Source organism: Narcine bancroftii, chromosome 2 (assembly GCF_036971445.1).
Source record: "Narcine bancroftii isolate sNarBan1 chromosome 2, sNarBan1.hap1, whole genome shotgun sequence".
NCBI lineage: Eukaryota > Metazoa > Chordata > Chondrichthyes > Torpediniformes > Narcinidae > Narcine > Narcine bancroftii.
The window spans coordinates 114,632,395-114,655,422 of NC_091470.1; the positions used below are offsets into that span (position 1 = coordinate 114,632,395).

At 42.2% G+C, this 23,028-nt stretch overlaps 1 protein-coding gene across 4 annotated transcripts in view; it reads right to left on the reverse strand.

The window, feature by feature from the left end:
* The window catches only part of LOC138754175 (histone acetyltransferase KAT6A-like), a 162,330-nt gene that overhangs the window by 59,296 nt on the left and 80,006 nt on the right, over nucleotides 1–23,028 (reverse strand). For all 4 annotated transcript variants that reach the window (XM_069918056.1, XM_069918057.1, XM_069918055.1 and 1 more), the window contains exons 3-4: nucleotides 8,523–8,631; nucleotides 3,073–3,188 (exon numbers count right to left, since the gene is read on the reverse strand). In XM_069918056.1, the coding sequence (XP_069774157.1) occupies nucleotides 3,073–3,188; nucleotides 8,523–8,631 (225 nt within the window). The remainder of the gene's footprint in view (nucleotides 1–3,072; nucleotides 3,189–8,522; nucleotides 8,632–23,028) is intronic.

Genomic DNA, 23,028 nt, shown 5'->3' on the forward strand with positions numbered 1-23,028 from the left:
CTTGACTAATTTTCTATTGCTGCTGTCTGAGTACAGAACAGCGACTTTCGTGCACTTAGCAATATCTCACCTTGATGTGAGAATTAACCTGCTCTATGAACACACTAAGAATGTAATTGTTGTTAAAATACAATGCTGGAGAAACTCAAAAGGTCAAACAGCTCATTTTATATAGCAAAGATAAAGATGCATAACCAACATTTCAGGTTTAGCTCTTCATTGAGAATATACCTGTTGTTGAGTGTGATTCATGTATAATGAAGAAAGTGTAACACTTCACAGTCACCACGAAATTTTACAGGATCCCCAATACTATTCAACAATTATTTTTCGATGCACTGAGATAAATTTTATTTGAATTTGTGCAAACTTATCTCTGAAAGCTACAGATATCTGATGGCAGCAGGATAATAACAAAGGATACAGTCGTCACAAGTAAGTCTACAAGGCAAGGGAGAAAGAAATGGGCAAACAATGAAGGTTGCCACTTGAGTTTGGGAGTGAAGGGGAGATTTTTCTTGAGTAACATCCTTCACCCAGAGGCTGGTAATTTCTTTTTTCTTTTTCTTATATTTTTTTATTTTAAAAATATTTTATTAATTTTATAGAGAAATATTCCATGTATATAATGTTTATATATTTATTAATTAATTATACAGCTTTTATATAATGTAATACAGAACATGAGTCATATATAAATTATACATAGTCATATAATTCTCAAAAAAAGTGAAATATGAGTATTTCACCTCATATTCTATTACTGACACATATATCTTCTTCTATCTCTTTGGCTTGGCTTCGCGGACGAAGATTTATGGAGGGGGTAAAAAGTCCACGTCAGCTGCAGGCTCGTTTGTGGCTGACAAGTCCGATGCGGGACAGGCAGACACGGTTGCAGCGGTTGCAGGGGAAAATTGGTTGGTTGGGGTTGGGTGTTGGGTTTTTCCTCCTTTGCCTTTTGTCAGTGAGGTGGGCTCTGCGGTCTTCTTCAAAGGAGGTTGCTGCCCGCCAAACTGTGAGGCGCCAAGATGCACGGTTTGAGGCGTTTTCAGCCCACTGGCGGTGGTCAATGTGGCAGGCACCAAGAGATTTCTTTAGGCAGTTCTTGTACCTTTTCTTTGGTGCACCTCTGTCACGGTGGCCAGTGGAGAGCTCGCCATATAACACGATCTTGGGAAGGCGATGGTCCTCCATTCTGGAGACGTGACCCATCCAGCGCAGCTGGATCTTCAGCAGCGTGGACTCGATGCTGTCGACCTCTGCCATCTCGAGTACTTCGACGTTAGGGATGAAAGCGCTCCAATGGATGTTGAGGATGGAGCGGAGACAACGCTGGTGGAAGCGTTCTAGGAGCCGTAGGTGGTGCCGGTAGAGGACCCATGATTCGGAGCCGAACAGGAGTGTGGGTATGACAACGGCTCTGTATACGCTTATCTTTGTGAGGTTTTTCAGTTGGTTGTTTTTCCAGACTCTTTTGTGTAGTCTTCCAAAGGCGCTATTTGCCTTGGCGAGTCTGTTGTCTATCTCATTGTCGATCCTTGCATCTGATGAAATGGTGCAGCCGAGATAGGTAAACTGGTTGACCGTTTTGAGTTTTGTGTGCCCGATGGAGATGTGGGGGGGCTGGTAGTCATGGTGGGGAGCTGGCTGATGGAGGACCTCAGTTTTCTTCAGGCTGACTTCCAGGCCAAACATTTTGGCAGTTTCCGCAAAGCAGGACGTCAAGTGCTGGAGAGCTGGCTCTGAATGGGCAACTAAAGCGGCATCGTCTGCAAAGAGTAGTTCACGGACAAGTTTCTCTTGTGTCTTGGTGTGAGCTTGCAGGCGCCTCAGATTGAAGAGACTGCCATCCGTGCGGTTCCGGATGTAAACAGCGTCTTCATTGTTGGGGTCTTTCATGGCTTGGTTCACCATCATGCTGAAGAAGATTGAAAAGAGGGTTGGTGCGAGAACACAGCCTTGTTTCACGCCATTGTTAATGGAGAAGGGTTCAGAGAACTCATTGCTGTACCTGACCCGACCTTGTTGGTTTTCGTGCAGTTGGATAATCATGTTGAGGAACTTTGGGGGACATCCGATGCGCTCTAGTATTTGCCAAAGCCCTTTCCTGCTCACGGTGTCGAAGGCTTTGGTGAGGTCAACAAAGGTGATGTAGAGTCCTTTGTTTTGTTCTCTGCACTTTTCTTGGAGCTGTCTGAGGGCAAAGACCATGTCAGTAGTTCCTCTGTTTGCGCGAAAGCCGCACTGTGATTCTGGGAGAATATTCTCGGCGACACTAGGTATTATTCTATTTAGTAGAATCCTAGCGAAGATTTTGCCTGCAATGGAGAGCAACGTGATTCCCCTGTAGTTTGAGCAGTCTGATTTCTGACACATATATGGTGATTATCTAAATAGACCAATCTCTTCCAGTTGTTAAAAAAAAACAAAAATAAGAACAAAAAGAATTTTAAAAACCCAAACTAATCTAACCCCTCCCACTAAACACAATCACCAGCAAATAAATTGTAAAGAATCGAGTATTAGCTCTCAGATAATTTTTTTTTTAAAGAAATTCTCTATCCAAGTTGGCTGCACTGAATATATTCAAGATAAATTGATGGATTTTTAGTTTGCAAGGGAATTAAGGGATACAAAGTTAATGCAGGAAGGTGGTACTGAGGTGAAAGATCAGCCTCTATTCCTTACGTTAGATGAGGAGGCTACATTCTTTCCATCAGCTCGGAAGATACTGAAAGGAAAGCAAATAGCTTGTTTTCTTCTGTCCAATAAAATCAACCAAAATCATAATTAATTTATTATTCATTTCATGGCTACTTGAAGGATATTGTGACCCAAATGCTTTATCCATCATTGCCAGGTATTTTAGATAGCTGGTAACATCAGGAAATATACTATTCCTTGACTGCATGTAACAAAATTGCCATGATGAACTCTACTCGACTTTAAAAAGCTGGCAACAACATCTGAAAGATCCAATGAACAAGTCCAGTTCTGCAGCTGCTTGATCTACAATCTTTTTGTTAAAAGTTAAGGATTTTCTGTCACAGGGATTGAAAAGCTACTTACAGCATTTTTCCCCTGGTCCTGACAGGTGCTGCACGTCTTGCATTCAATACATTGCCATCGTAAGGCCTTTACACGAGCCGTTAGTTCTGAAGAGAATTTCAAACAGGATGGATGACCTGGAAACACAGCAGGAACGAAAGTGAATCTTTCGTGCAGACATACACAGCCTTCATGCACACAGGCACACATCATCATGCCATTTAAGAAGAAGCTATTTGCTGCTTTGAAATATCCATGCAATAAAGATGAAGGAGGAGTAGAAAGGTAAAAATCCTCATGTTGAATTTTGGACAGTTGTATTTACACCTCAATCTTGAAAGGATACAGTCTTGTGAATGGAAACATAAATATGTTAAGAAAATTCTCAGGGCAGAGCTCATACGTAGCTTGAAGTCTGGGCAATAGCCATCATATTCTGCTGTTAAAATGGTTTGTTTCTTTAAGAGTCCAGCACCAGAGTGTGCAAATGATTTAAAAGAAAAGGCCAAGCTTGTAAACCATAGCAGAGAGAATGAAATTGTACATCCTTAGAGGATGTGGGTCAATGATTAGACACTATTTCATTTTTTAAAGCTGTTTACAACTGCAATCAAGTGTGACAAATGTATGTTGGACACAATACTTATAAAGCGTGGATACTTGTAGATCTTCTGTCACTTTACTCAACGGGATAGTGTATATGCTTCAAGCAAATTAACCTTTTAATTGGGCAATGATTTATTGCAACTGAAATTAGGCCTATTAAAAGCAGGAAGGGAGGTTTTTTTTTAAATTCTTACATGTAGATGTCACTGGCATTTGTTATCCATCCCTAATAGTGTACTTTAGGTTCAATTTGTATGATTTTGCCCACATTTTTAATGCTATCCATATCTCAGCAGCAATTATCATATTTAGTTATGAAACAAGTTAAATACTTGCCTTTTTCATGCCCAAATTCCAAATAAAGCAATTGTGAAGGTGCTCCAGACATTGTACAGGACAGAAGCTGAAGTACTAAAGAGCAGTGGATGTTTAAATGCAGTGACAATGCTTGAGGGCATAAAGGTAATGGAAGGGAGCTGGTGAGATGTGGAGAGACGGAATAAAATCAGAATTCTGGTCACTGGGATTCAGGTATCAAAATACTGGGCAGGGAGAGTGGGAAGTACCTTTGGTGTGTCAAGGTGGAATGTACTGCAGCTGAGAGCAGTTTCGACAAGTATTTACTTCAACCAAACACCAAGGAATAGGCAACTCGTACTTTTCTAATATTTGACGCGAACTAATGAGCAGCCTTACCACTTACGAAGTTTGCAGCTTACTGCACTTTAGGTGCAAAATACACTCTGCTATTGGCACAATTGTGACAGAATATTTAAAGGATCTATTTACAATCCAAATGAATTTATTTTGGATCTACTTAAAAACAAAGTATTATTCCCATTTTTAAAAATGTTCCAAAGCTTGACGGATTATTAATAGCGGAAGGATAGGGCTGCTTCAACGTTAATTCTTCCTGAGGGAAGAACATCCTAATTGGAGTTAAAGATATGCCAATCAGAATCAAGTTTATTGTCATGAACACGTCACTAAATTTATTGCTTGCAGTAGTATGGAGCATCACAGGTACAAAATTGCTGTAATTACAATCCTGTAAATACAATGTTTTAAAATAAATTAGTGGAAAAAAAGAGAAAATGGGTGAGGGAGTGTCTATAGGTTCACTGTCCATTCCGAAATCTGATGGCAGAGGGGAAGAAGCTGTATTTGTGCCACTGGGTGCTCGTCTTCAGGCTCCTGTACCTCCTTCCCGACAGTAGCAGTGTGACGAGGGCGTGGCCTGCGAGGTGGGGCTCCTTGATGAGAGAGGCTACTGTCTTGAGACACCGCCTCTTAATGGAGTGAACTCTGGTGCCTGTGATGTCGCAGGCCAAGTTAACAACCCTCTGTAACTCTTTTCTGACCTGTGCATTGGCACCTCCGAACCAGGCAGTGATGTAACCAGACTTTCATGCTCTCCACAGTACACCTGCAGAAACTTGTAAGGGTCTCGGTGACATAACAAATCTCCTAACGAAATGTAGCTGCTAGCAAGCCTTCTTCATGATTGCATTGATTCGATGACCCCAGGATAGATCTTCAGAGATAGTAACACTCAGGAATTTGACATTCTCTACCTTTTCTTGAGATGTGCCTGTGTTGAGGAGATGTTGTTACTGATCTTCACTGACTGTGGCCTTCAATGAGGAAGTCAAGGGTCCAGTTGCAGAGGCCCAGGTTTAGAAGCTAGCTGATGAGTACTGAGGGCATGATAATGTTGAAAGCTGAGATGACATCAATAAAAAGCAGCTTGATGTAGGTGTTGCTGTTGTCCAGGTGATCCAGTGCTGAATGGAGAGCCAGTGAAAGTGCATCTGCTGTGGCGGTAAGAAAACTGTAGGATTTTTCTAGGCATGAGTTAATTCTGGCCATGACCAACCTCTCAAAGCACTTCATTACAGTAGATATGAGTGCTACTGGGTGATAGTCATTGAGGCAGATCAGCAAGATCAAAGTGTCACCAGCTGGGACTTTTTTCTTTAAAAGGTAGAAGGATGAGAGGAAACTTGATAGGGGTCTACAAGATTATGAGAGGCATAGATAGGATGGACAGCCAGCAACCGTTTCCCAGCGCAGGAATAGCAAACCAGAGGACACAAGTACAAAGTGAAGGGAAGGAAGTTTAGGGGAGACAATAGAGAGTTGTGGGTGCCTGGAATGCTTTACTAGGGATGGTGGTGGAAGTGGAAACATTAGGGGCATTTAAGACACACGACTAGACAGGCACATGGATGGAAGAAAAATAGAGGGTTATGGGATAGGGAGGATTTAGTACTTGTTTTTTAAAGGAATATATGGATTGACACAACCTCAAGGACCAAAGGGCCTGCAATGTGCTGCAGTGTTCTATGTTCTAACAAAAAATATTCCTCGCTTAAATTGACTCTAGCTTGAAAAACAGAATTAGCTCTGGAATGAGCTGTGGAATCTCAAAAGCTGCACATGTATGCCCTTTCGCTGAAATGTAGTTCTCTTGATTACCTTTGAAACTACTCTTCTCATACATTTTATGTTATGCTGGTCACCTAAAATAAGAGGGAACCCAATCAGACATTAGCAAACAGCAGCCTGCTTGTATTATGAGATGCAGTAAATAATTTGTGTCCATTTTACATTAGTTACTGTGAGATGAATGAAACCATCCAGCAACTTACTTGGATGTAACAGAGAGAAATGCTCGTACATTGAGACAATTTTATTATTTGACTTAAAGATGATCCTTGTGCTCCAAACACTCACAATTAGTTACTACACCTGCACCATAATTTAAATATGATATCGCTTTTGATCCAATTCATTTAAAATTTTCATGAAGGGGAGTTTCTTTCGCCAACTTTACCCAAATCCATGTCAACCTTCCTACTCTGCCTTCTCCATTGAAAATGCCTCACCATCCCTGCGTTTGTGTCCTTTCACGTTGATATTTAATCTCCTTGCCTTCGTGTCCAGTTCTCAACCAACTTTTCCTAGATCCACTGGGCCATTCTTTATCCAGCAGTAGCAACATCTGAACTTTATGACACTGTTCCCAACTGTTATTCATCACTTTTGACCAGTTCAGAATAGTAACTGAGAATGAAGGACTTTAAAAGCCCATGTGACTCATTCTGAAATTTTAAGATGGCTGAGAATGATTTGTCAACTGGCAGAGACCCAACTCTTGAGAGGAAAAAACTGTAAAATTTAAGTCATGAAAATGTCATTCTTTTTATCAACCATCTCAACCGCAGAATTAACTTTGGGAGAAAAATAACAAGAGTAGGTGGAACTGCCAAGGGGGATATTTATAATAGGATCTACCATTTGGACTACATAGAGAAACATTGGAAAACAATACCTTCTAATGTTATGGAATGAATACAGATATCTATTGATTATTGTGTAAGCTTATTGTTCAGTTACAGAATTGCTTTGAATATATTGATTAGAGAGAAGGCTGTTCAACCTTTATGCGGTTAACTGGCTGCAGATTCTGCAAGGTTTTAAACAGGAAATGGCTGTCCATTTACCAAAAGAGGCCTGCACCTTCAAACTACTGTTTTCTGCAGCACAGACAAAAATCAGATAACGTTACAATGACCAAAAGCTAACATTCAAATTTGATATTCATTCAGTCATTGCTGAACTTGGGTAAGACATGAAAGTAGAAAAACAAGAGAGAGCGAGAGAAAGCTAATTAAAAGCAGAACATTCAGAAAACAAGTTATTAGAAATAAAGCAGAAGCATTTGAGGATGAGCAAATGAAAGAAAATAAATAAATACCAAGGGCAGAAATAGCACAGTGAGAAGGAGATGACCCGATCATCGAATCAGCCATGATCTCATTGAATGGTGGAGCAGGCTCGATGGGCTGGATGGCCAACTCCTGCTCTTATTTCTTACATTCTTTTGAGATTTAGCAACAGGAAAAGAGAAAGTGGCAAAAAAGGGATAAAGTGGGGCAGAAAAGCACCAAGGTGAGCGCAGCTCCAGTGAAGGTTCAAAGGATAAAGGAAATTAAAATTGAAAAAGAGATAGAACAAGAAGAAAAACAGGTGGTACAGTTAGCACAACACTGTTACAGCGCCAGAGATCAGCACCAGGATTCGAATCCTGCACTGTCTGTAAGGAATCTGTACATTCTTCCCGTGTCTGCGTGGATTTCCTCCGAGGGCTCCAGTGTCCTCCCACCATTCAAAAAACGTGCCAGGTGTTGTTGGTCAATTGGGTGTAATTAGGCGGCATGAGCTCGTGGGTTGAAAGAGCCCATTACAGTAATATGTCTAAATTTAAATAAATAAACACAATAAGTGAAAACAGAATGAGACATGGGGATATTGAAAGAATTGAGAGACCCAATCAAAAAATAGGGAATATTAAGTAATGTTTGAGAATATTAGGAAGAATGTGAAAGTGAACACTTGGAACAAACAGAAGAACTTAAAGAACACTACAAATTTTATTTAGACTTTTGGGAAAACCAACATTCCAAATGCCACTTTAATGAGCAGGATTTTGAAACATTTTGCATAACGTGTCTGTCATCTGACACAAGGTTAAAAAAAACAATAATTAAACATAATTTCTTTCCCTGGCTCTTGAGGGTTGAAGTCAGCTGCCCTGAGTAGGGTCATGCAATCAATCATCGATTATAATGCACATTCTGGTCTCTCGGCATCAACAGAACAGGAAAATGGAGTTAGGGCTCTTCACATTCACTTTTGCCCTCAGCTCCAAGAGGCAGCACATTGGATTCCCGGCATCATTAAAGAAGAACCCCACATGCAACATTCAACAAAATATCCTTTTGTGTATAAGTTAAAGCTTTCAAGATTTATCCAGCAACACTGAGATTTAAATGTTTTCAAAAGTTTGAAATAATACATACCACTATTACCACAGTCTGCACAGGAAATGAGTTCCTCACGTTTCTTTTCTCGATTCTGCTCCTTTGTTCCTAGACAAAATCCACAGATTGGAATTGGCTCTGCACGGGGCTGTTGGTGGAAGAAAACAGATGTTTTATGCTCAAGAGCTGTACGTCAACAGTGTCGGCATATTCACCATTAGCGCCGATGGAACGCAAATCTGGTCTTCTTGAGAGAAATAAATTAACACCTCAATGAGAATCCAAATAGCATTTGCTTTGGGGCAACCCTTCCTCTGCATGACAGTGGGCATGAGGTCTGGATGGTCCATCTTGTGAGGTAGACAGAGCTGCCATTTAACATCAATGGCCCACTCTTGTCCCCCTCACAAACTTCACATCCTGCTGAGTGTCAACATTAGTTGAACCCAAAGCTCATCTCTTTTTAAATATTTTAATTATTTTTTCAGAAATAAACATGTATATACAAAATATTTAGGGAATACATAATTTTAATGACAAAATGGATAACTCACCAAACTATAAAATCACAATCATAATTACAAAATTGCATCCAAAAATATTTTTTTTATTCCAAACCCCATCCCCTCACCCAAGGTGTATGACAAAAGAAAAAATGAACTCCATTCATGAAGTAAAATGGCAAATATTAAAATATGAAATTAATATTAAGTCTAGAGATTATGAAAGCAATTCAGGAAGGGTCCCCACAGCATTTGAAACCTTACACTTGAATTATTAATTGAATAATGATTCTTTTCTAAATTTTAACAGGACAGAATGTCCCTCAGCCATTGAGCATGAGTGGGCTGGGCAACGTCCTCCCATCTAAAGAATATCACACGTCTTGCCAAGAGGGATGCAAAAGACAGAATACAACATTTAATTGGAGTTTTTAAAAAATAAAATAACATCTTCTCCAATTGTACCAAAAAGAGCGACTGAAAGATTAGGCTCTAAATTTACGTTAAGCATTAAAGATTGAGTTTGAAAAACCTCCCTCCAGTATTTTTCAAGCCCAGAACATATGAATTATCTCTTACATTTATCACAACAAGAATTTACATCTGAATAAACTTTAACTTTAGGCATATGAGCCTTATGTCCAACTTTAAATTGTAACAAGCAATGACAGGCACGTAAGGAAGTAGTATTAACCAGTTTAAGTATTAGATCCCAAACTTCATCCGTTAATGAAAGGCTCAAATCCTGTTCCCAGGCATTTTTAATTTAATTAAAGGGGCATGTCTCAGCAAAGCTTCATCTCAAGGCAATGCCTCAGTATGTGAATAATAATTGCGTCTCTTCATTTTGGAGATCCCTCCATGATAGAAAATTTCAGTACAGAAACAGGCCTTTTGGCCCTTCTGGTCTGTTCCATTTTTATGCCTAGTCCCATTGACTTGCACCCAGTCCACTGCTCTCCACATCCATGTGCCTGTCCAAATTATGAACACAAATAATTAAAAGTAATATAAAAATTTAATGCATTGCCAATATGATTAAATAAAGCAAAAGATACCTCAGCAAGAGAGGGAATTCATAGGTTGCCACTGTTTCACGCTCCTCTTAGCTAAACATGAAAGCAATCGAGCGCACTTCAAATTCTCGCATAACAGTGCAAACCCAAAATCATGTACTTCAGACACAAAATAGCCTCGAGAGGCTTAGTCTTCAAAGGCAAGCTTTACAATACAACCATCCTTCCTTTCAACCAATAAAAATATTAATTCACCTGCCTGGTTCAGTGGCAATCACTTATGTATCTTAATCTTTGCTCTATAAAGGACACTGTTTGACCTGCTGAGTTTCTCCAGCATTGTTTTTACTTCAACCACGGTATCTGCAGACTGTCATGTTTTACTTTTAACGTGTTGATAGTGCTTTTAACCTAACAAAACGTACCAAAGTGCTTCATCAGAGTTATCCTGCTCTTATTATCTGTGAATCAACAGGGAAGGAGTGAAGAATGTGGAATCTTACAACAAGGACACTGAGTGTGATGTTTGTGTAATAAAGACTGAGAGTGTTGGGAAGAAACAGTTGGTCCCACAGCACACGTTGAGTGTAATAGACGCAAGTCTCAATTCAGCCACCTGATTTTCTTGCCAATTTACTGTACCTGCAGCTTTTTTTAATTGCTGTTGACATATTAATTCAGTATTATGCTTTGAAAGCAACACAATACGAAAAGCTTCCAGAAAAATGTAACACCGCTGAAAACAACTTGGAAAATATGTGAACCGTCACACAGACAGTTTTGGACCTTTTCACATTCCCTGTTGACAGAATTCATTCTGCATTCAACTACCAACCCAGCCTACATATCAGCGTTAGTCCAAGTTTAAAAAATTTGGTTTAATGCAGCACATTTCTCGACTCAGAATGCCCCAAAGTTCCTTACAGCCAGTGAAGAACCTTTGAAGGATCGTGCAATGGAAGAAATATGGCGTCCAAAACGGCTGAAGCACCACACCGCAATGAACTTGCATGGAGACAACCTGCGTTGGTTAATGGATACTTTTGTGCAGATTGCTCCAGCTCTTCAAACAGTACCATGAAAAGATCTGAGAGAACAGTCAGAGCGCTGGAAGCCTCATAGGTCACTAAATGAGTCATGCTTTTACATTTTATTTTCATAGAGGGCTGCCGATCCTTTTGGACCCATTCCCCCACTTGTTTTCTGGTCACCTCTACGCTCCCTCATGCCCGTTAATTCAACTTTCAATTTCTGTGCTACATACCGATGTTGATGGTAACTTATAATGTCCCTGGAGAGATAAAGGAGAAGCTCTAGTTGTTGCATCACTGTCCCGTCAAATCCATGTGAAAGGGCAGAAGTCTTCAATTTAAAGTGTCAAAATGAAAAGGGAGAGTGGGGCATGAAATTCCCTAGTTGATTACATCATTCTAAAAGTTTGTCAGAATTAAAGAGCACTGAAGTAGGCCAACCATGTCCACGCCAATATTTTTGCCTGCATTAGGACTGTATCTTTCTATGTTTTTCCTATTTAACTGTCTGTCTTTGAACCCTTTTTACCTTTCAAGAAAAAGAATCTCAGGGTTGTATGTGAGGTCATGCATGTACTCTGACAATAAATCTAAAATCTGATGCACAGTCTCCTGGAGCCTTGCTGACGTAAAGGCAAAAGATTTATAGCACAAGACACATTCAAGTGAACATGGTCAGGCGAAAAAGCACTTGTCGAAATCATTCTGAAATTGTAAGAAAGGTATAAAAATAAAACATACAAAATATATAATTTCACTTCAATATATTTACATATTTTAACTTGCACCTTCAACACCTGGTCATAGTTAAACTCAATTATAATTAATGCTACTCGTCTTGTTCAGTTTCTGCCATTCTTATTACTGCATCATCCATCCAACAGAACTAATTGATGGAAAGAGTTTTCTGGAAGGGGTTTTATAACTTTTAATGGGGAAGGAAATGCAAGTAAATTTGCTTAACAGCTATGGGAATGCATTGCAGTTTCCCTTGCTGCTGGATAACAGACACTACCTCACACTGTTCCATTATAAACAGCAGGTGGTGTACCTTCAAACCGGTCCGAGAGCTGCTCCCCAGCTGCTCAAACCAACGGGAAACACATCGCAATAAGTACTTGATAGATCTCGAGTGGCTGGAGGAGACAGATCCAACTAACCAGCAGGTATGCGGACATGTTCAACAAAAGGCCAAATGAACGTCACCACTTAATTTAGCGAGAGAGTATATTGATTTTTTTTTTGTTTAAGAAGTTGCTTCTGAGGATTCTCCTCTCAATTTAGATGTCAGAGGGCCACTTCTTCCAATATTCCACAGGGTGCTGAAATCCCACCACTAGAGGTCACCGACTGTAGCTACCTGGCTGGCCAAGCTAGTCGTTTTCAGCACATATTTCCATTGGGATATCACAGGAATAGCACAGGGAGCAGGTCTATAAACCCATTGTGCATGTGCTGGCATTTAGAAAAAGCATATATATTTAGTCTCACCCCACAATCTCCAGTCATTGGTGTGGACTGAGGTTGGCAGCTGAGCAGAAAGCATGCACAAATGGGCCTTTTACTCAGGAAGATAGAACAAGCAATGTGCCCCAAAGATCGGTGCTGGGTCTTAACGTTATATAATGTATACAATGAGGTTGAAAATCTGACGATGACATAATTAAAGTAAGCTGAAAAGACTCAGAAAGAGGCTATAAAGGATATAAATGGTGTGAACCCGTGAGGAGCGGAGATGCAGCACTCCCGCGGGGTCCAGCCACCCAGTCCACTGCCGTCAGCTCCACAAGGGCTATGAAAGGCCTGTTGAGGGAGCCGATGGTGGTTTTAGTTGAAAACCTGTGACAGGTCTGCACCCAAGATGGTGGCATCTATTAATCGGCAGCAGTCACGAGGAGCTGCAGACTCTGGGGAAACGGAGGACTGGAGCAAGGCATCACGCACCGTCTGAGAAGGGGAAGTGGAGGAGATTACCCGCGGGGTCTGTGACCACGACAGCAAATCAGCGAGGGGGCTCTGCGGCGGAGGGACCAGTGCTGCTGGAGACTCGAGGTGAGGAACTCGGGTAAGCTGTGGGCTGTTGTCGGGAGACTTGCGCTGGGCTGCGGACTGCTGGAGGCTGGCTCAAAATGGCTGGAGGGGTACAAGGTATTGAAACTAAGATGCGAGGAGGTGCCAATGGCGCTGATGGGTTCCTAACCGTGTCGGAGATTCGGATCTGGAACTCAGGATGTCAATGGTTTGGAATGGACTATGTGGCTGAGGGGGCTGCGAAAGCGCTGAAGACACTCGGTGATTCTGGGGGGCCTCTCTCTATGTTTCTCTCTCTATGATTGATTTAAGTCTGACTGCAAGAGGCGCTTAGGCAATTTCCCCCAGTGGTGAATCTATCTGCCTTGCAGCAGGCAAAAAGAAATTTCATGTAATATGACACTGTTTTATTACTATTACACTAAATTGAATCTTGAATCTTGAGATCAGTTAAGTGAGTGGGTTAAAAATCTAGAAACTGGAAATCAGTTTAAAAAAAAAACCTGGTATCTGCACCTATGGGGGATTGATAGATGCCGAATTAAGTGCATTTTCTGGTTGCTTGAGACTCACTCTTACAATGCCCAATACATCTGCATTATGAATAAACAGTTTAAAAGACAAGATAACAAACTTCTCTTGCACGAATACAGTATATAAACCTTAAAGCACAACTTTATTTTCAGTCACACATTTAACTGTCGCTGCATCTGCAGGTTCCTACCCGTCCATGGAGCTGCCCAAAAGTCGAACAATAACATTATAGATAATTAATCCCTCCCCCCTCCACCCCCAAGTTTACAGATAAAGCCTCTGACCGGGCGACTCTTGCTATGTAGGTAGGGATAACGAGACTCACCCAATGGAGAACAGCTTCAACCAGCTCTTCTTCCTAGGCAATGCCATTTTATTCAAACACAACTTCATTCAAACAGCAGCCACTAGCAAAGGACAACCAAAGCACTCCACTGATTGAATATTTGCTCCAATCTTGACCAAAGGTTTATGTGTTACTTCAGAGAAAATTACTTTGATAAATTTAAACTTAAGTATTGTTTATCTAATGGTTTATTCTTATTTATTTTAATTTTCTGAATTTTATATTCCTCTTTCTTTTGCCAGTTGCTTGAGGCAAACTAGGGGTTTTACTGCATACAAGGAGAAATATGAAATTATTCTTTTTGGCAGGAAAATTTAAAATATAGTATTCCTAAAATGTAGTGGGATTACAGAGCTCCAAGCTGCAGAAGGAACAGGAATATCCTGGTGCACAGCACACAAAAGTTAGGAGCAAGTCCAGTGTTTCTTCATTTATGTGACACACACAAGCTGTTCTCACACAAGAGAACGTTGCAATGGCCCTAGCAGATTTAAGTTAAAATTATCCACAAAAGCTTCTTCCTCACCAAAAAAATTAAATTACCCCAAACAATGACCAATCAACAATATTACACAGTAGCTGCATCAACGAGTGTTTTTGCGTAAAAACCAAATCAAACAGGAATATACTGATGTCTTCATCACCAACAGGTTCCCACTCTGGCTGCAGGGCAGACTAGTGAAGCAGATGACAATCGGTTTGCCACAGTTTGTACAGAGGGCAGGATGGATCCACGGGAAGCTGACACCTTTGACCTCTCTGCCTCAGGGATTAGAGCTCTCAAACCCATGTCAATAAAAAGTTACTTAAATTGGACATTTTCAGGATGAATCATCCCTGGATATATGGACTCTTTCCATAGCTCAGAAAAATAAATTTTTGTCATTCTTGGATCAGAGCTAAATCCAAGCCAAATCGAGCATTGGTTGCTGCCTGATGTCAGTGAAGTGAAGCAAGTGAAAACAGTTCACAAATATACTTGATCTCCAGGATCAGAGGACTACTTCAGTAATCAACTGAAAAAGTTCAGATTTATTGTCAGAGTACGTACATGATGTCACATACAACCCTGAGATTCTTTTTCCTGAGGGCCAGACAGCATTTCTACAGTACTTAACAGTAGAGCAAAAAAACTGTTATCATGAGAGAAATGTAAACAAGAAGAAAGTGAAAACTGCAATACAGAAAATAAATAGTCAATGTTCAAACTAAGAGTTCTTAAATGAGTCCCTGATTGAATTTGTTGTTGAGGAGTCCGATGGTGGAGGGGTAGCAGCTGTTCCAGAACCTGGTGGTATGAGTCTTGTAGCACCAATACCTCTCTCCTGATGGTAGCAGTGAGAAAAGAGCGTGTGCTGGGTGGTGTGGATCCTTGATGATTGCTGCTACTCTCTGACAGCAGCGTTCCCTGTAAAATGTTCTTGATGGTGGGAGAGTTTTGCCTGTGATAAATTGGGCAGTGTCCACCACCTTGTGCAGGGCTTTCTACTCAGAGGTATTGGTGTCCTCTTACCAGCCCATGATGCAGCCAGTCAGCACACTTTTCACTACACATCTGTAGAACTTTGCCAAGCTTTTCGATGCAATACCAAACCTCCACAAACTCCTGAGAAAGTAGAGGGGCTGATGTGCTTTTTGTGTGTTGGACCCAGGTAAGGTCCTCTGAGATGGTGTATGCTAGAAATTTAAATTTGCTTACCTTCTCACTTCTTATCCGAAAATTATTACTGGATTGTACGTACACCTCTGGTTTTCCCCTCCTAAACTCCACAATCAGCTTCTCACACAGGAAATGTGTGAGGGGGCAGACTTAGTACAATCTTTGTACAACAACCCATCAATACACTTCCCTTAAAGATGCTCACTGCCTTTACTTTTTCTTCTCTGCAGCTGTATTCAAACAACTCACCAATTAAACTCATATTAAAAGGTAGGACGACTTATGAGGATCTATTGACATGGATCATCTAAAGGTGCTTCATAAAGTTCAAAAAGAAACTTAGTAATTTAACATTCTTTTCAGTCAATGTCCCAAAATGCTTTGAAGGGGACATCTTGGATTTAAAGTGTGGCCATAATTGTAATCGAAGAAACAGTAACCAATTTGTATGCAACAATATTTTTGTATTTAAACGTACTGCATGGTTACAGGCCCTTCTGGTCCACGAGACCGCCCCGCCCAAATACACCAATTAGCCTGTATGTTTTGAAAGGTGGGAGGAAACTGGAACACCCTGGGAAAACCAAAGTCCTTACAGACAGCGCTGGATTCGAACCCGGGTCGCTGGCACTACGCTAACCACTATGCGAGCCATGTAATCTCCCATGTGCTAATAATCAGAGAATTTGAACTGTTCTTGTGATGAGGAATGGGGGATAAATGTTGGCTCTGACACCATGTGCAGTTATTCAAAATAGTATTTTCATAATTAACTTAACTTTCACTTAACTTTCCACCAAAAATGCTGCACCTTTGGCAGCCCTCTCACTGACAAATGAAAATTAAAAAGGCAAATGCTGTAAATGTGAAATTTTAAAATGCTGTGTGGAAAGTTAATGTCTCAGGTCAAAGGCAAAGGGCTTTGAACTGTTGAGTGCTCCCAATATTTCCTGTTTTTATACCAGTTTAATGTTACTTGCACTGAAACATTGCTGAGATTTCTGTGCTCAGGTGGAAACCCATCTACCTGACAGAGAAGAAACATAGTCCACTAACCAATGGCTAATGATAAGAATGGCCCTATTGGGATAAATGCCAATCCAAACTAGGGATGAGTCGGCTCTCTGGTTTCCTGCAGGTGACCAAGAGACTGGTGAAAGACAGAAATGGAACAAGATCTTGAAGAGAGAAACTCATCAATCAAGACTTTTTGAAATAAAACAAATCATGAAGTTCCAGAACTTTCTTGAGGTGGTGAATGTGGGTTCAATTTAAATGCTTAAGAAGAATATGAACAGGTGCATAGATTGAAGGCTATGCTGGGTGCAGGTCAGTGGGACAAGACAGAATCATAGTTCAGCACAGACTAGAAGGGCCAAAGTGCCTGTTTTCTGTGCTGCAATGTTCTCCAGCTTTATGGTTTGAGTGGAAAAGAGCATTAGGTAAACAAATCAAAGATGCTGATACCAATGCTGAGTTAAAGATAGAGGAGGTACAAACAATTTCAAACCCAGACTAACAGAGATGATCAAGGGGTTAGTCGTTGGATACTGCAGGATGCAGGTAAGGATGAAATGACATGGAAAGGGAAAGGCTTCCTCTGGTTTTTAACAGCAGAAGGAGAACTTGAGTAGACTGGGCAGCCAGAAATAATACTGATCAGCAAGGAGAGATATAAATTTTAGGACTTACTTAAGACAGGTTATGGGAGAGGAGTTTTTACACAAGTTTATGGAAGATGAAAAATGGAAAGCTGCCTATGCAATTCATTAAGGCCTTCCATGTGGCACTGTTGGAAATTGCAGGTCTTTCAACGTAGAATTAGAAGCTTGGATCTGAAACTCAGTGCAATTGTGCAAGTTCCTTCAGATGGTGAACGGGGTTTGAAAAGAGCCTGGTGATCAAGATGCAAAGATTGTGGCAATGAGATGATTAACATATTTACACTTATCAATATTAGCTGAGAAGATCAGAATATTTGAAAAGAATTTTGAGTCCCAATTAGAATACATGCTTTTTTTCCATCTCAGAGAATTCTCCCAAAAAGGAAAATACTTTGTTTTAGGCAATGTTTTTGTTCTGAACCATGTTACCAAATATTACTGAATAGCAAGTTTGAGTAACAATATCAGAGGACTCATGAATTTGAAAGTACAGGTACACAATCCTTTTTCCGGACATCTAAAATCCGGAAAGCTCCAAAAAACCAGCATTTTTTTCCTGGTGCAGGTACAGCGGCAGGGGGGGGGGGGGGGGGGGGAGTGAAAGTGAGAGTGAGAGTGAGAGAGAAAAAGAGAGAGAGAAAGAAAGAGAAAGCGTGCGCGCAGCACGACTAGGTTGGGTGGGGGAAGGGGGAGAAGAGACGGCAGCGCAACTCGGGTGGGTGGGAGGAGAGAGATATGGCAGTGCGACGGGTGGAGGGGAGAGAGAGACGGCAGCGTGACTTAGGTTGGCAGGAGCAGAGATGGCGGCGTGACTCAGGTTGACGAGAGGGAGATGGCAGCGTGACTTAGGTAGGCAAGGGGGGAGAGAGACAGCAGTGCAACTCAGGTAGGTGAGGGGGAGAGAGACAGCAGCACGACTCAGGTGGCCAGGGAGGAGAGAGATGCCAGCACAACTGGAAGGGGGTGGATACGACAGCACAATTCGGGTAGGCTTACATCTGGAGCAAAACTCTGGAAAAATCCGAAATTCAGAACGCAGTGTCCCCCAAGGGTTCTGGATAAAGGGTTGTGTATCTGTACTGTTAGATCTGAAGTCTAAGATTCCGTGATTAGCAAGGCATTTTACATTCCATTAGCTGCAGCAAGGATTTCCGTACATTGTACTTGTATATATGACCATAAACTATCATTCATTACAAGCAATGAGGTTCTTGCAATGCAGTGCCAAAATAACGGCACATTGCATGGCTTGTCACAACTGGAATTCAACAAAAACGTATTGAATGCTTTTCCATGCCATTGAAGTTCTTGCTGTTTTAAAATTGTCATTCAACAGAATCCACCTTTCTACCTTTACCTTCTCCCTTAAAACCTATCACTTTGATCTAGTTGTTTGTCATTTGCCCTCTTGTGTGATTGGCTGTGAAGTTTGAAAACAGATGTGAAATGCCTCTGGGCATTAAGTTCTCAGAAAGGCACAACAGTTACCTGTCATTGTTGTTGAATTCTCAGTCTATAGGTGTTTTGAGGCTGGCTACAAATGCCGATAAAAATTTCAAATTTACCTGTTTATGCGGACAGCGCCTCAGTACATTGTCCGGATCCACTGTAGGTGAGGTGTCTGTTGCCGTGGCGCGACCTGTCATAAATATGCAGCAAAGCAATGGCTATCTCCCAGAACAGTTCCAGCTACATGGGTAGGGCTAATGGCCATTGCTCTGCCGCATATTGAGCCACTGGCGCCAATGAGAGGCCCCAAAGGCCAAAGCAGCCCGGTGAGGTGCCAGAATCTGTAGCAGCTCGCGGGGCTGTCACAGCCCACCCTGACGGCTCCCACCCCTGCTCTGACAGGAGGGAGAGAAGTGAGCGAGTGGGAGAGAGACGTGAAATGAGCCAAGGGCTGATGGCGTCATCACTACATCATCAGCCCACCCCTAGCCAGCGCTTGCAGCGGATGTACGTCAATGCAGCGAGGTGGTACACCATGCCCCAAAAGTTAAATAAATGGGACCCAACAGTATCAGACAGATGTTTTCGCTGTAAGAAGGAAACGGGAACAACAGTACATACAATTTGGGCATGCGAGAAAGTGGAAAGTTTTGGGAAGATCTAAACCAGGTATTAAATAAAATCACAAAAAGCAACATACCAAAAAATCCAGAGATCTTTCTTCTAAGTAATACACAAGAAGTAAAGAACTTGGACTCGATTTGGATGGAGCACAAAAAATGATAGCCTTAGCTGTAGCAAAAAAATGTATTATGTCAACCTGGAAATTAGAAGATAGCCTGAGAATACAACAATGGTATAGAGAAATGAATAAATGTATTCCATTGGAAAAAATAACATACAAGAAATAACATCACAGTATTCGAACAAATTTGGGATGCGTATATGGAACACAATAGAGAAGTCCTACCGCGGACCTCCACCCCCTAAAATGACAGAAGGAGAAGAAGACGAAATGAACTGACCCAGTATGTAAAAGTAGAAGACACTAATTTCTTGTTTATTTTCATTGTGTGACGACATTGTTTAATGGGTTTAATGTATCATATATGTTGAATGTTGAGTGAGTGGAGGGGGGTGGTGAAGGAGGGAGGGAAGGCAGGGGGGAAAAAGGGGAGAAAATGACACTGTGTATATTCAAGAGGGAAATGTTTGTGTGTATTTTGGTCAGTATGGTTCATAGTGTGAAAAATAAAAAAAAAATTTAAAAATGCAGCGAGGTGGAGCGCACAACTCCACCTCTAGCACTATCTTGGAGAGGGATTGCAGTCGCTGTTTTTCAGCCTCTCATGGACCATTTTTGAAGGTAAGTTTTCTGACATGAGGGCAGAGAACCTCCACCTTTATAAAAGAGGTAGAAAAGAGAAATGGCTTTTTTCTAAACGATTTCATTTTGTGGAATCTAAGATGGAGCGAGGGACCTAGGCAAGATCCCTGGTCTCTGCCACAGGTGGGGCTTCATGGGTCTGGAGGGTTGTTAGGGATGTTCAATATTCTTCGTGCCATTAAGTGCTCAGTAGCTTCCTTGATGCTCTTTCTCCACAAGACAAGCATTCCCACAAATAAGGATGTTGCATTTTCTTTTCTGAGGAATAATATAGTTAAACACCTTTTCTGTCCTGGAAATTTTTTGCCCCTGTGGCTCCGGATGCTTACAATGGCCTTCCCTGAGGGAGGCGTGAAACGCTGGTTATATATCTTTACCTCCTATGGATGCTGCGATCTCCACATCTGCAGACTTTCATGTTTCATTGAGAATAAGGTGATTACTTCAATTGGTCTGGTTTCCTTTCTTGGAAATAGTGTCCAAGATCCTCCAGGATGCTCTCCCCTTCCTATCAGATAGCCTTCTGAACATAAAAGGTAAGCTTCAATGGTCAGGGTTTTAAAATTCTAACACCTTTATTATAGAAGGAGGAATACAGACACAAGCTGGAAAAGCAATTGCAAAGTCACACCTCAGGCTGGATCTATGCCAGGAAGACAGTCAGGCTTACTGATAAATTTTCTCATGATCTAATTGGTTCCCATATCACAGTGACTGATCTGATAACACTAATGCTTCCTGTGAATCAATTTGAGGTAAACAAGAAAATCTGCAGATGCTGGGGTCTATGCCGTGTACAAAAGTGCTGGAGAAATCAGCAAGCCATGCAGCGTCCACAGGAAGTAAAAGGTAGTCGACATTTTGGGCCTGACCTGAAAAACAACGAATTTTGTGATATATTCATGACAACGAATTCCAACTCTGATCCTGAATGTCAAAAATCAGCCAGATCTGTGAATAAAAAGACGGATAAGCAGCCTCATCGGTGGACACAGGTGGGAGGGTAGAGAGAAAGTTGAAAAGTAGGGAGGGTAGAGAGAAAGTTGAAAAGTAATGGGGGAGAGCTACCCGCCCCATTGCCTTCCTTCCATCACAGAACAATCCTTCATTGCCCCTTTGCTTTTCCCCCATCACTTTTCAGCTTCTTCCTCTTCTACCCTCCCACCTGTATCCACCTCTAATTACCTGTTCACATGTGCTCCTCCCCATCCCACATTTTTATTCAGGCATCTGCCTGTTTCAACATTCCTGACGAAGGGCATAAGCCTGAAACGTCAACTGCTTTTTACCTCCTCTGGGTGCTGCGGGACCAGCTCTACTACTAGCCTGGATGCTGCTGTCTGTTGCTATCCGGCATGAAAAGGAATAATTTTCTATCCCTAGACACCTTGAGAAAAGCTGAAAAATGTATGCACTGTAGTTGCACTCGGCACACAGCGAGCGAAAGAACCACGCAGAGTCGTAAGTGAATTGAACCAATCACTTTAATAGAACTCTCACATGCGCTTAAATCTCTCGGAACCCGATGACACTGGACTCCCGGGGCTTTTATGACATCAGCTGCCAGTCTGTGGGCTTGCCCCACACCTGGTGCTCTCACAGTCAGATTTGCCACAGATTTGCCCGCGACTTCGTTCACCTGTTGCATGGGGGATCCGTCACATGACTCAGCCCCCCACTACCACAATAACCGGCCTTAAGAGGTGTGGAGTCCACAGCCAAAACCTCTTTAGTCCATTTGGGTAGCCGACCACATTAGTGCAAGGGTGGCACAGTCATAGTGTTCCAGGTAGAGGTGCACTAGCTTGAGGCGGTCAACGGTAAAGGTCTTCTCATAGCCACTCACATAGAGGACACACGTGGTTCCAGTTTGACACACCACCTTGTACAGGCCCTCGTACACCCACTGGAGTGGAGTCGAGTGTATACCCCTATGGACTAAGACGTAGTTGCAGTCCCAGAGGTCCTTAGGGACAAAGGAAGGTGTTAGGCTGTGGCATGAGGTTGGGACTGGAGGTAGTGTTCCGACCTTCTCTCAGAGTCTTGTGAGCACTGTCGCAGGTGTCTCTTCTGTGCCACCAGCTGCTGGCACAAACTCGCCTGGAATTGTCAGTGGGGCTCCATATACCAACTCTACCGAAGACGTGGCTGTCTTTCTTGGGAGTCATGCAGATGCCAAGAAGCTCTCATGGGAGCTCTTCCACCCAATCTGGGCCTCGGAGGCATGCCATCAGGGCTGACCAGGTGCCAATGGAAAAGTTCGACAAGGTGAAAACACGCCGTCTCAAAGCAGCTGGAGCGATGGGCCAGGGTTGGCCAGTAGACACATCAAAGAGGGGCTTTCCACCTTTTGGGCTGATGGGGATGTCCTAAAGTTGCAGACCCAAGACTGCAGAGCAGTCGGCCAGCATTTCTTTGTCCAGCTGCTGTGCCTCAGTGAGTACCACGTAGTCCAACCCTGGGGACAGGGAATGCACCAAGTGATGGAGGTGCATGACTGCATAGGCCACAATGTTGTTTTTCCCGGAGATGTGTACGACAGGTGGCGTCGCTGACGAGCCAACTATGGTGATTGCGAAGGTGAGGGGTTTGAGGATCGTGAAAACCGTGAACTCCCGCTCCTCCAAGAAATACCAGAAGTGCGGGATGGTGAGGAAGAGGGCTAGCAACTACCTGTTAAAAGGTGCTGTATTTCAGCTCCAGGGGTCATAGGTGCTAGCTGAAGAATGCAAGTGGTTTCCGCTGACCCTCAATTAGTTGTTCCAGCATGCTGCCGACTGCTGAGTTGGAAGCGTCAACCGTGAGGGCTAAGGGCCCATCCGCCCATGGGTGTACCAGGAGGGTAGCATTTGCAAGGGCATCCTTGTCCTGCTTAAAAGTCGCTGCAGATTCCAGGTGATTTCCTTGGCCTTGTTGGACATCAG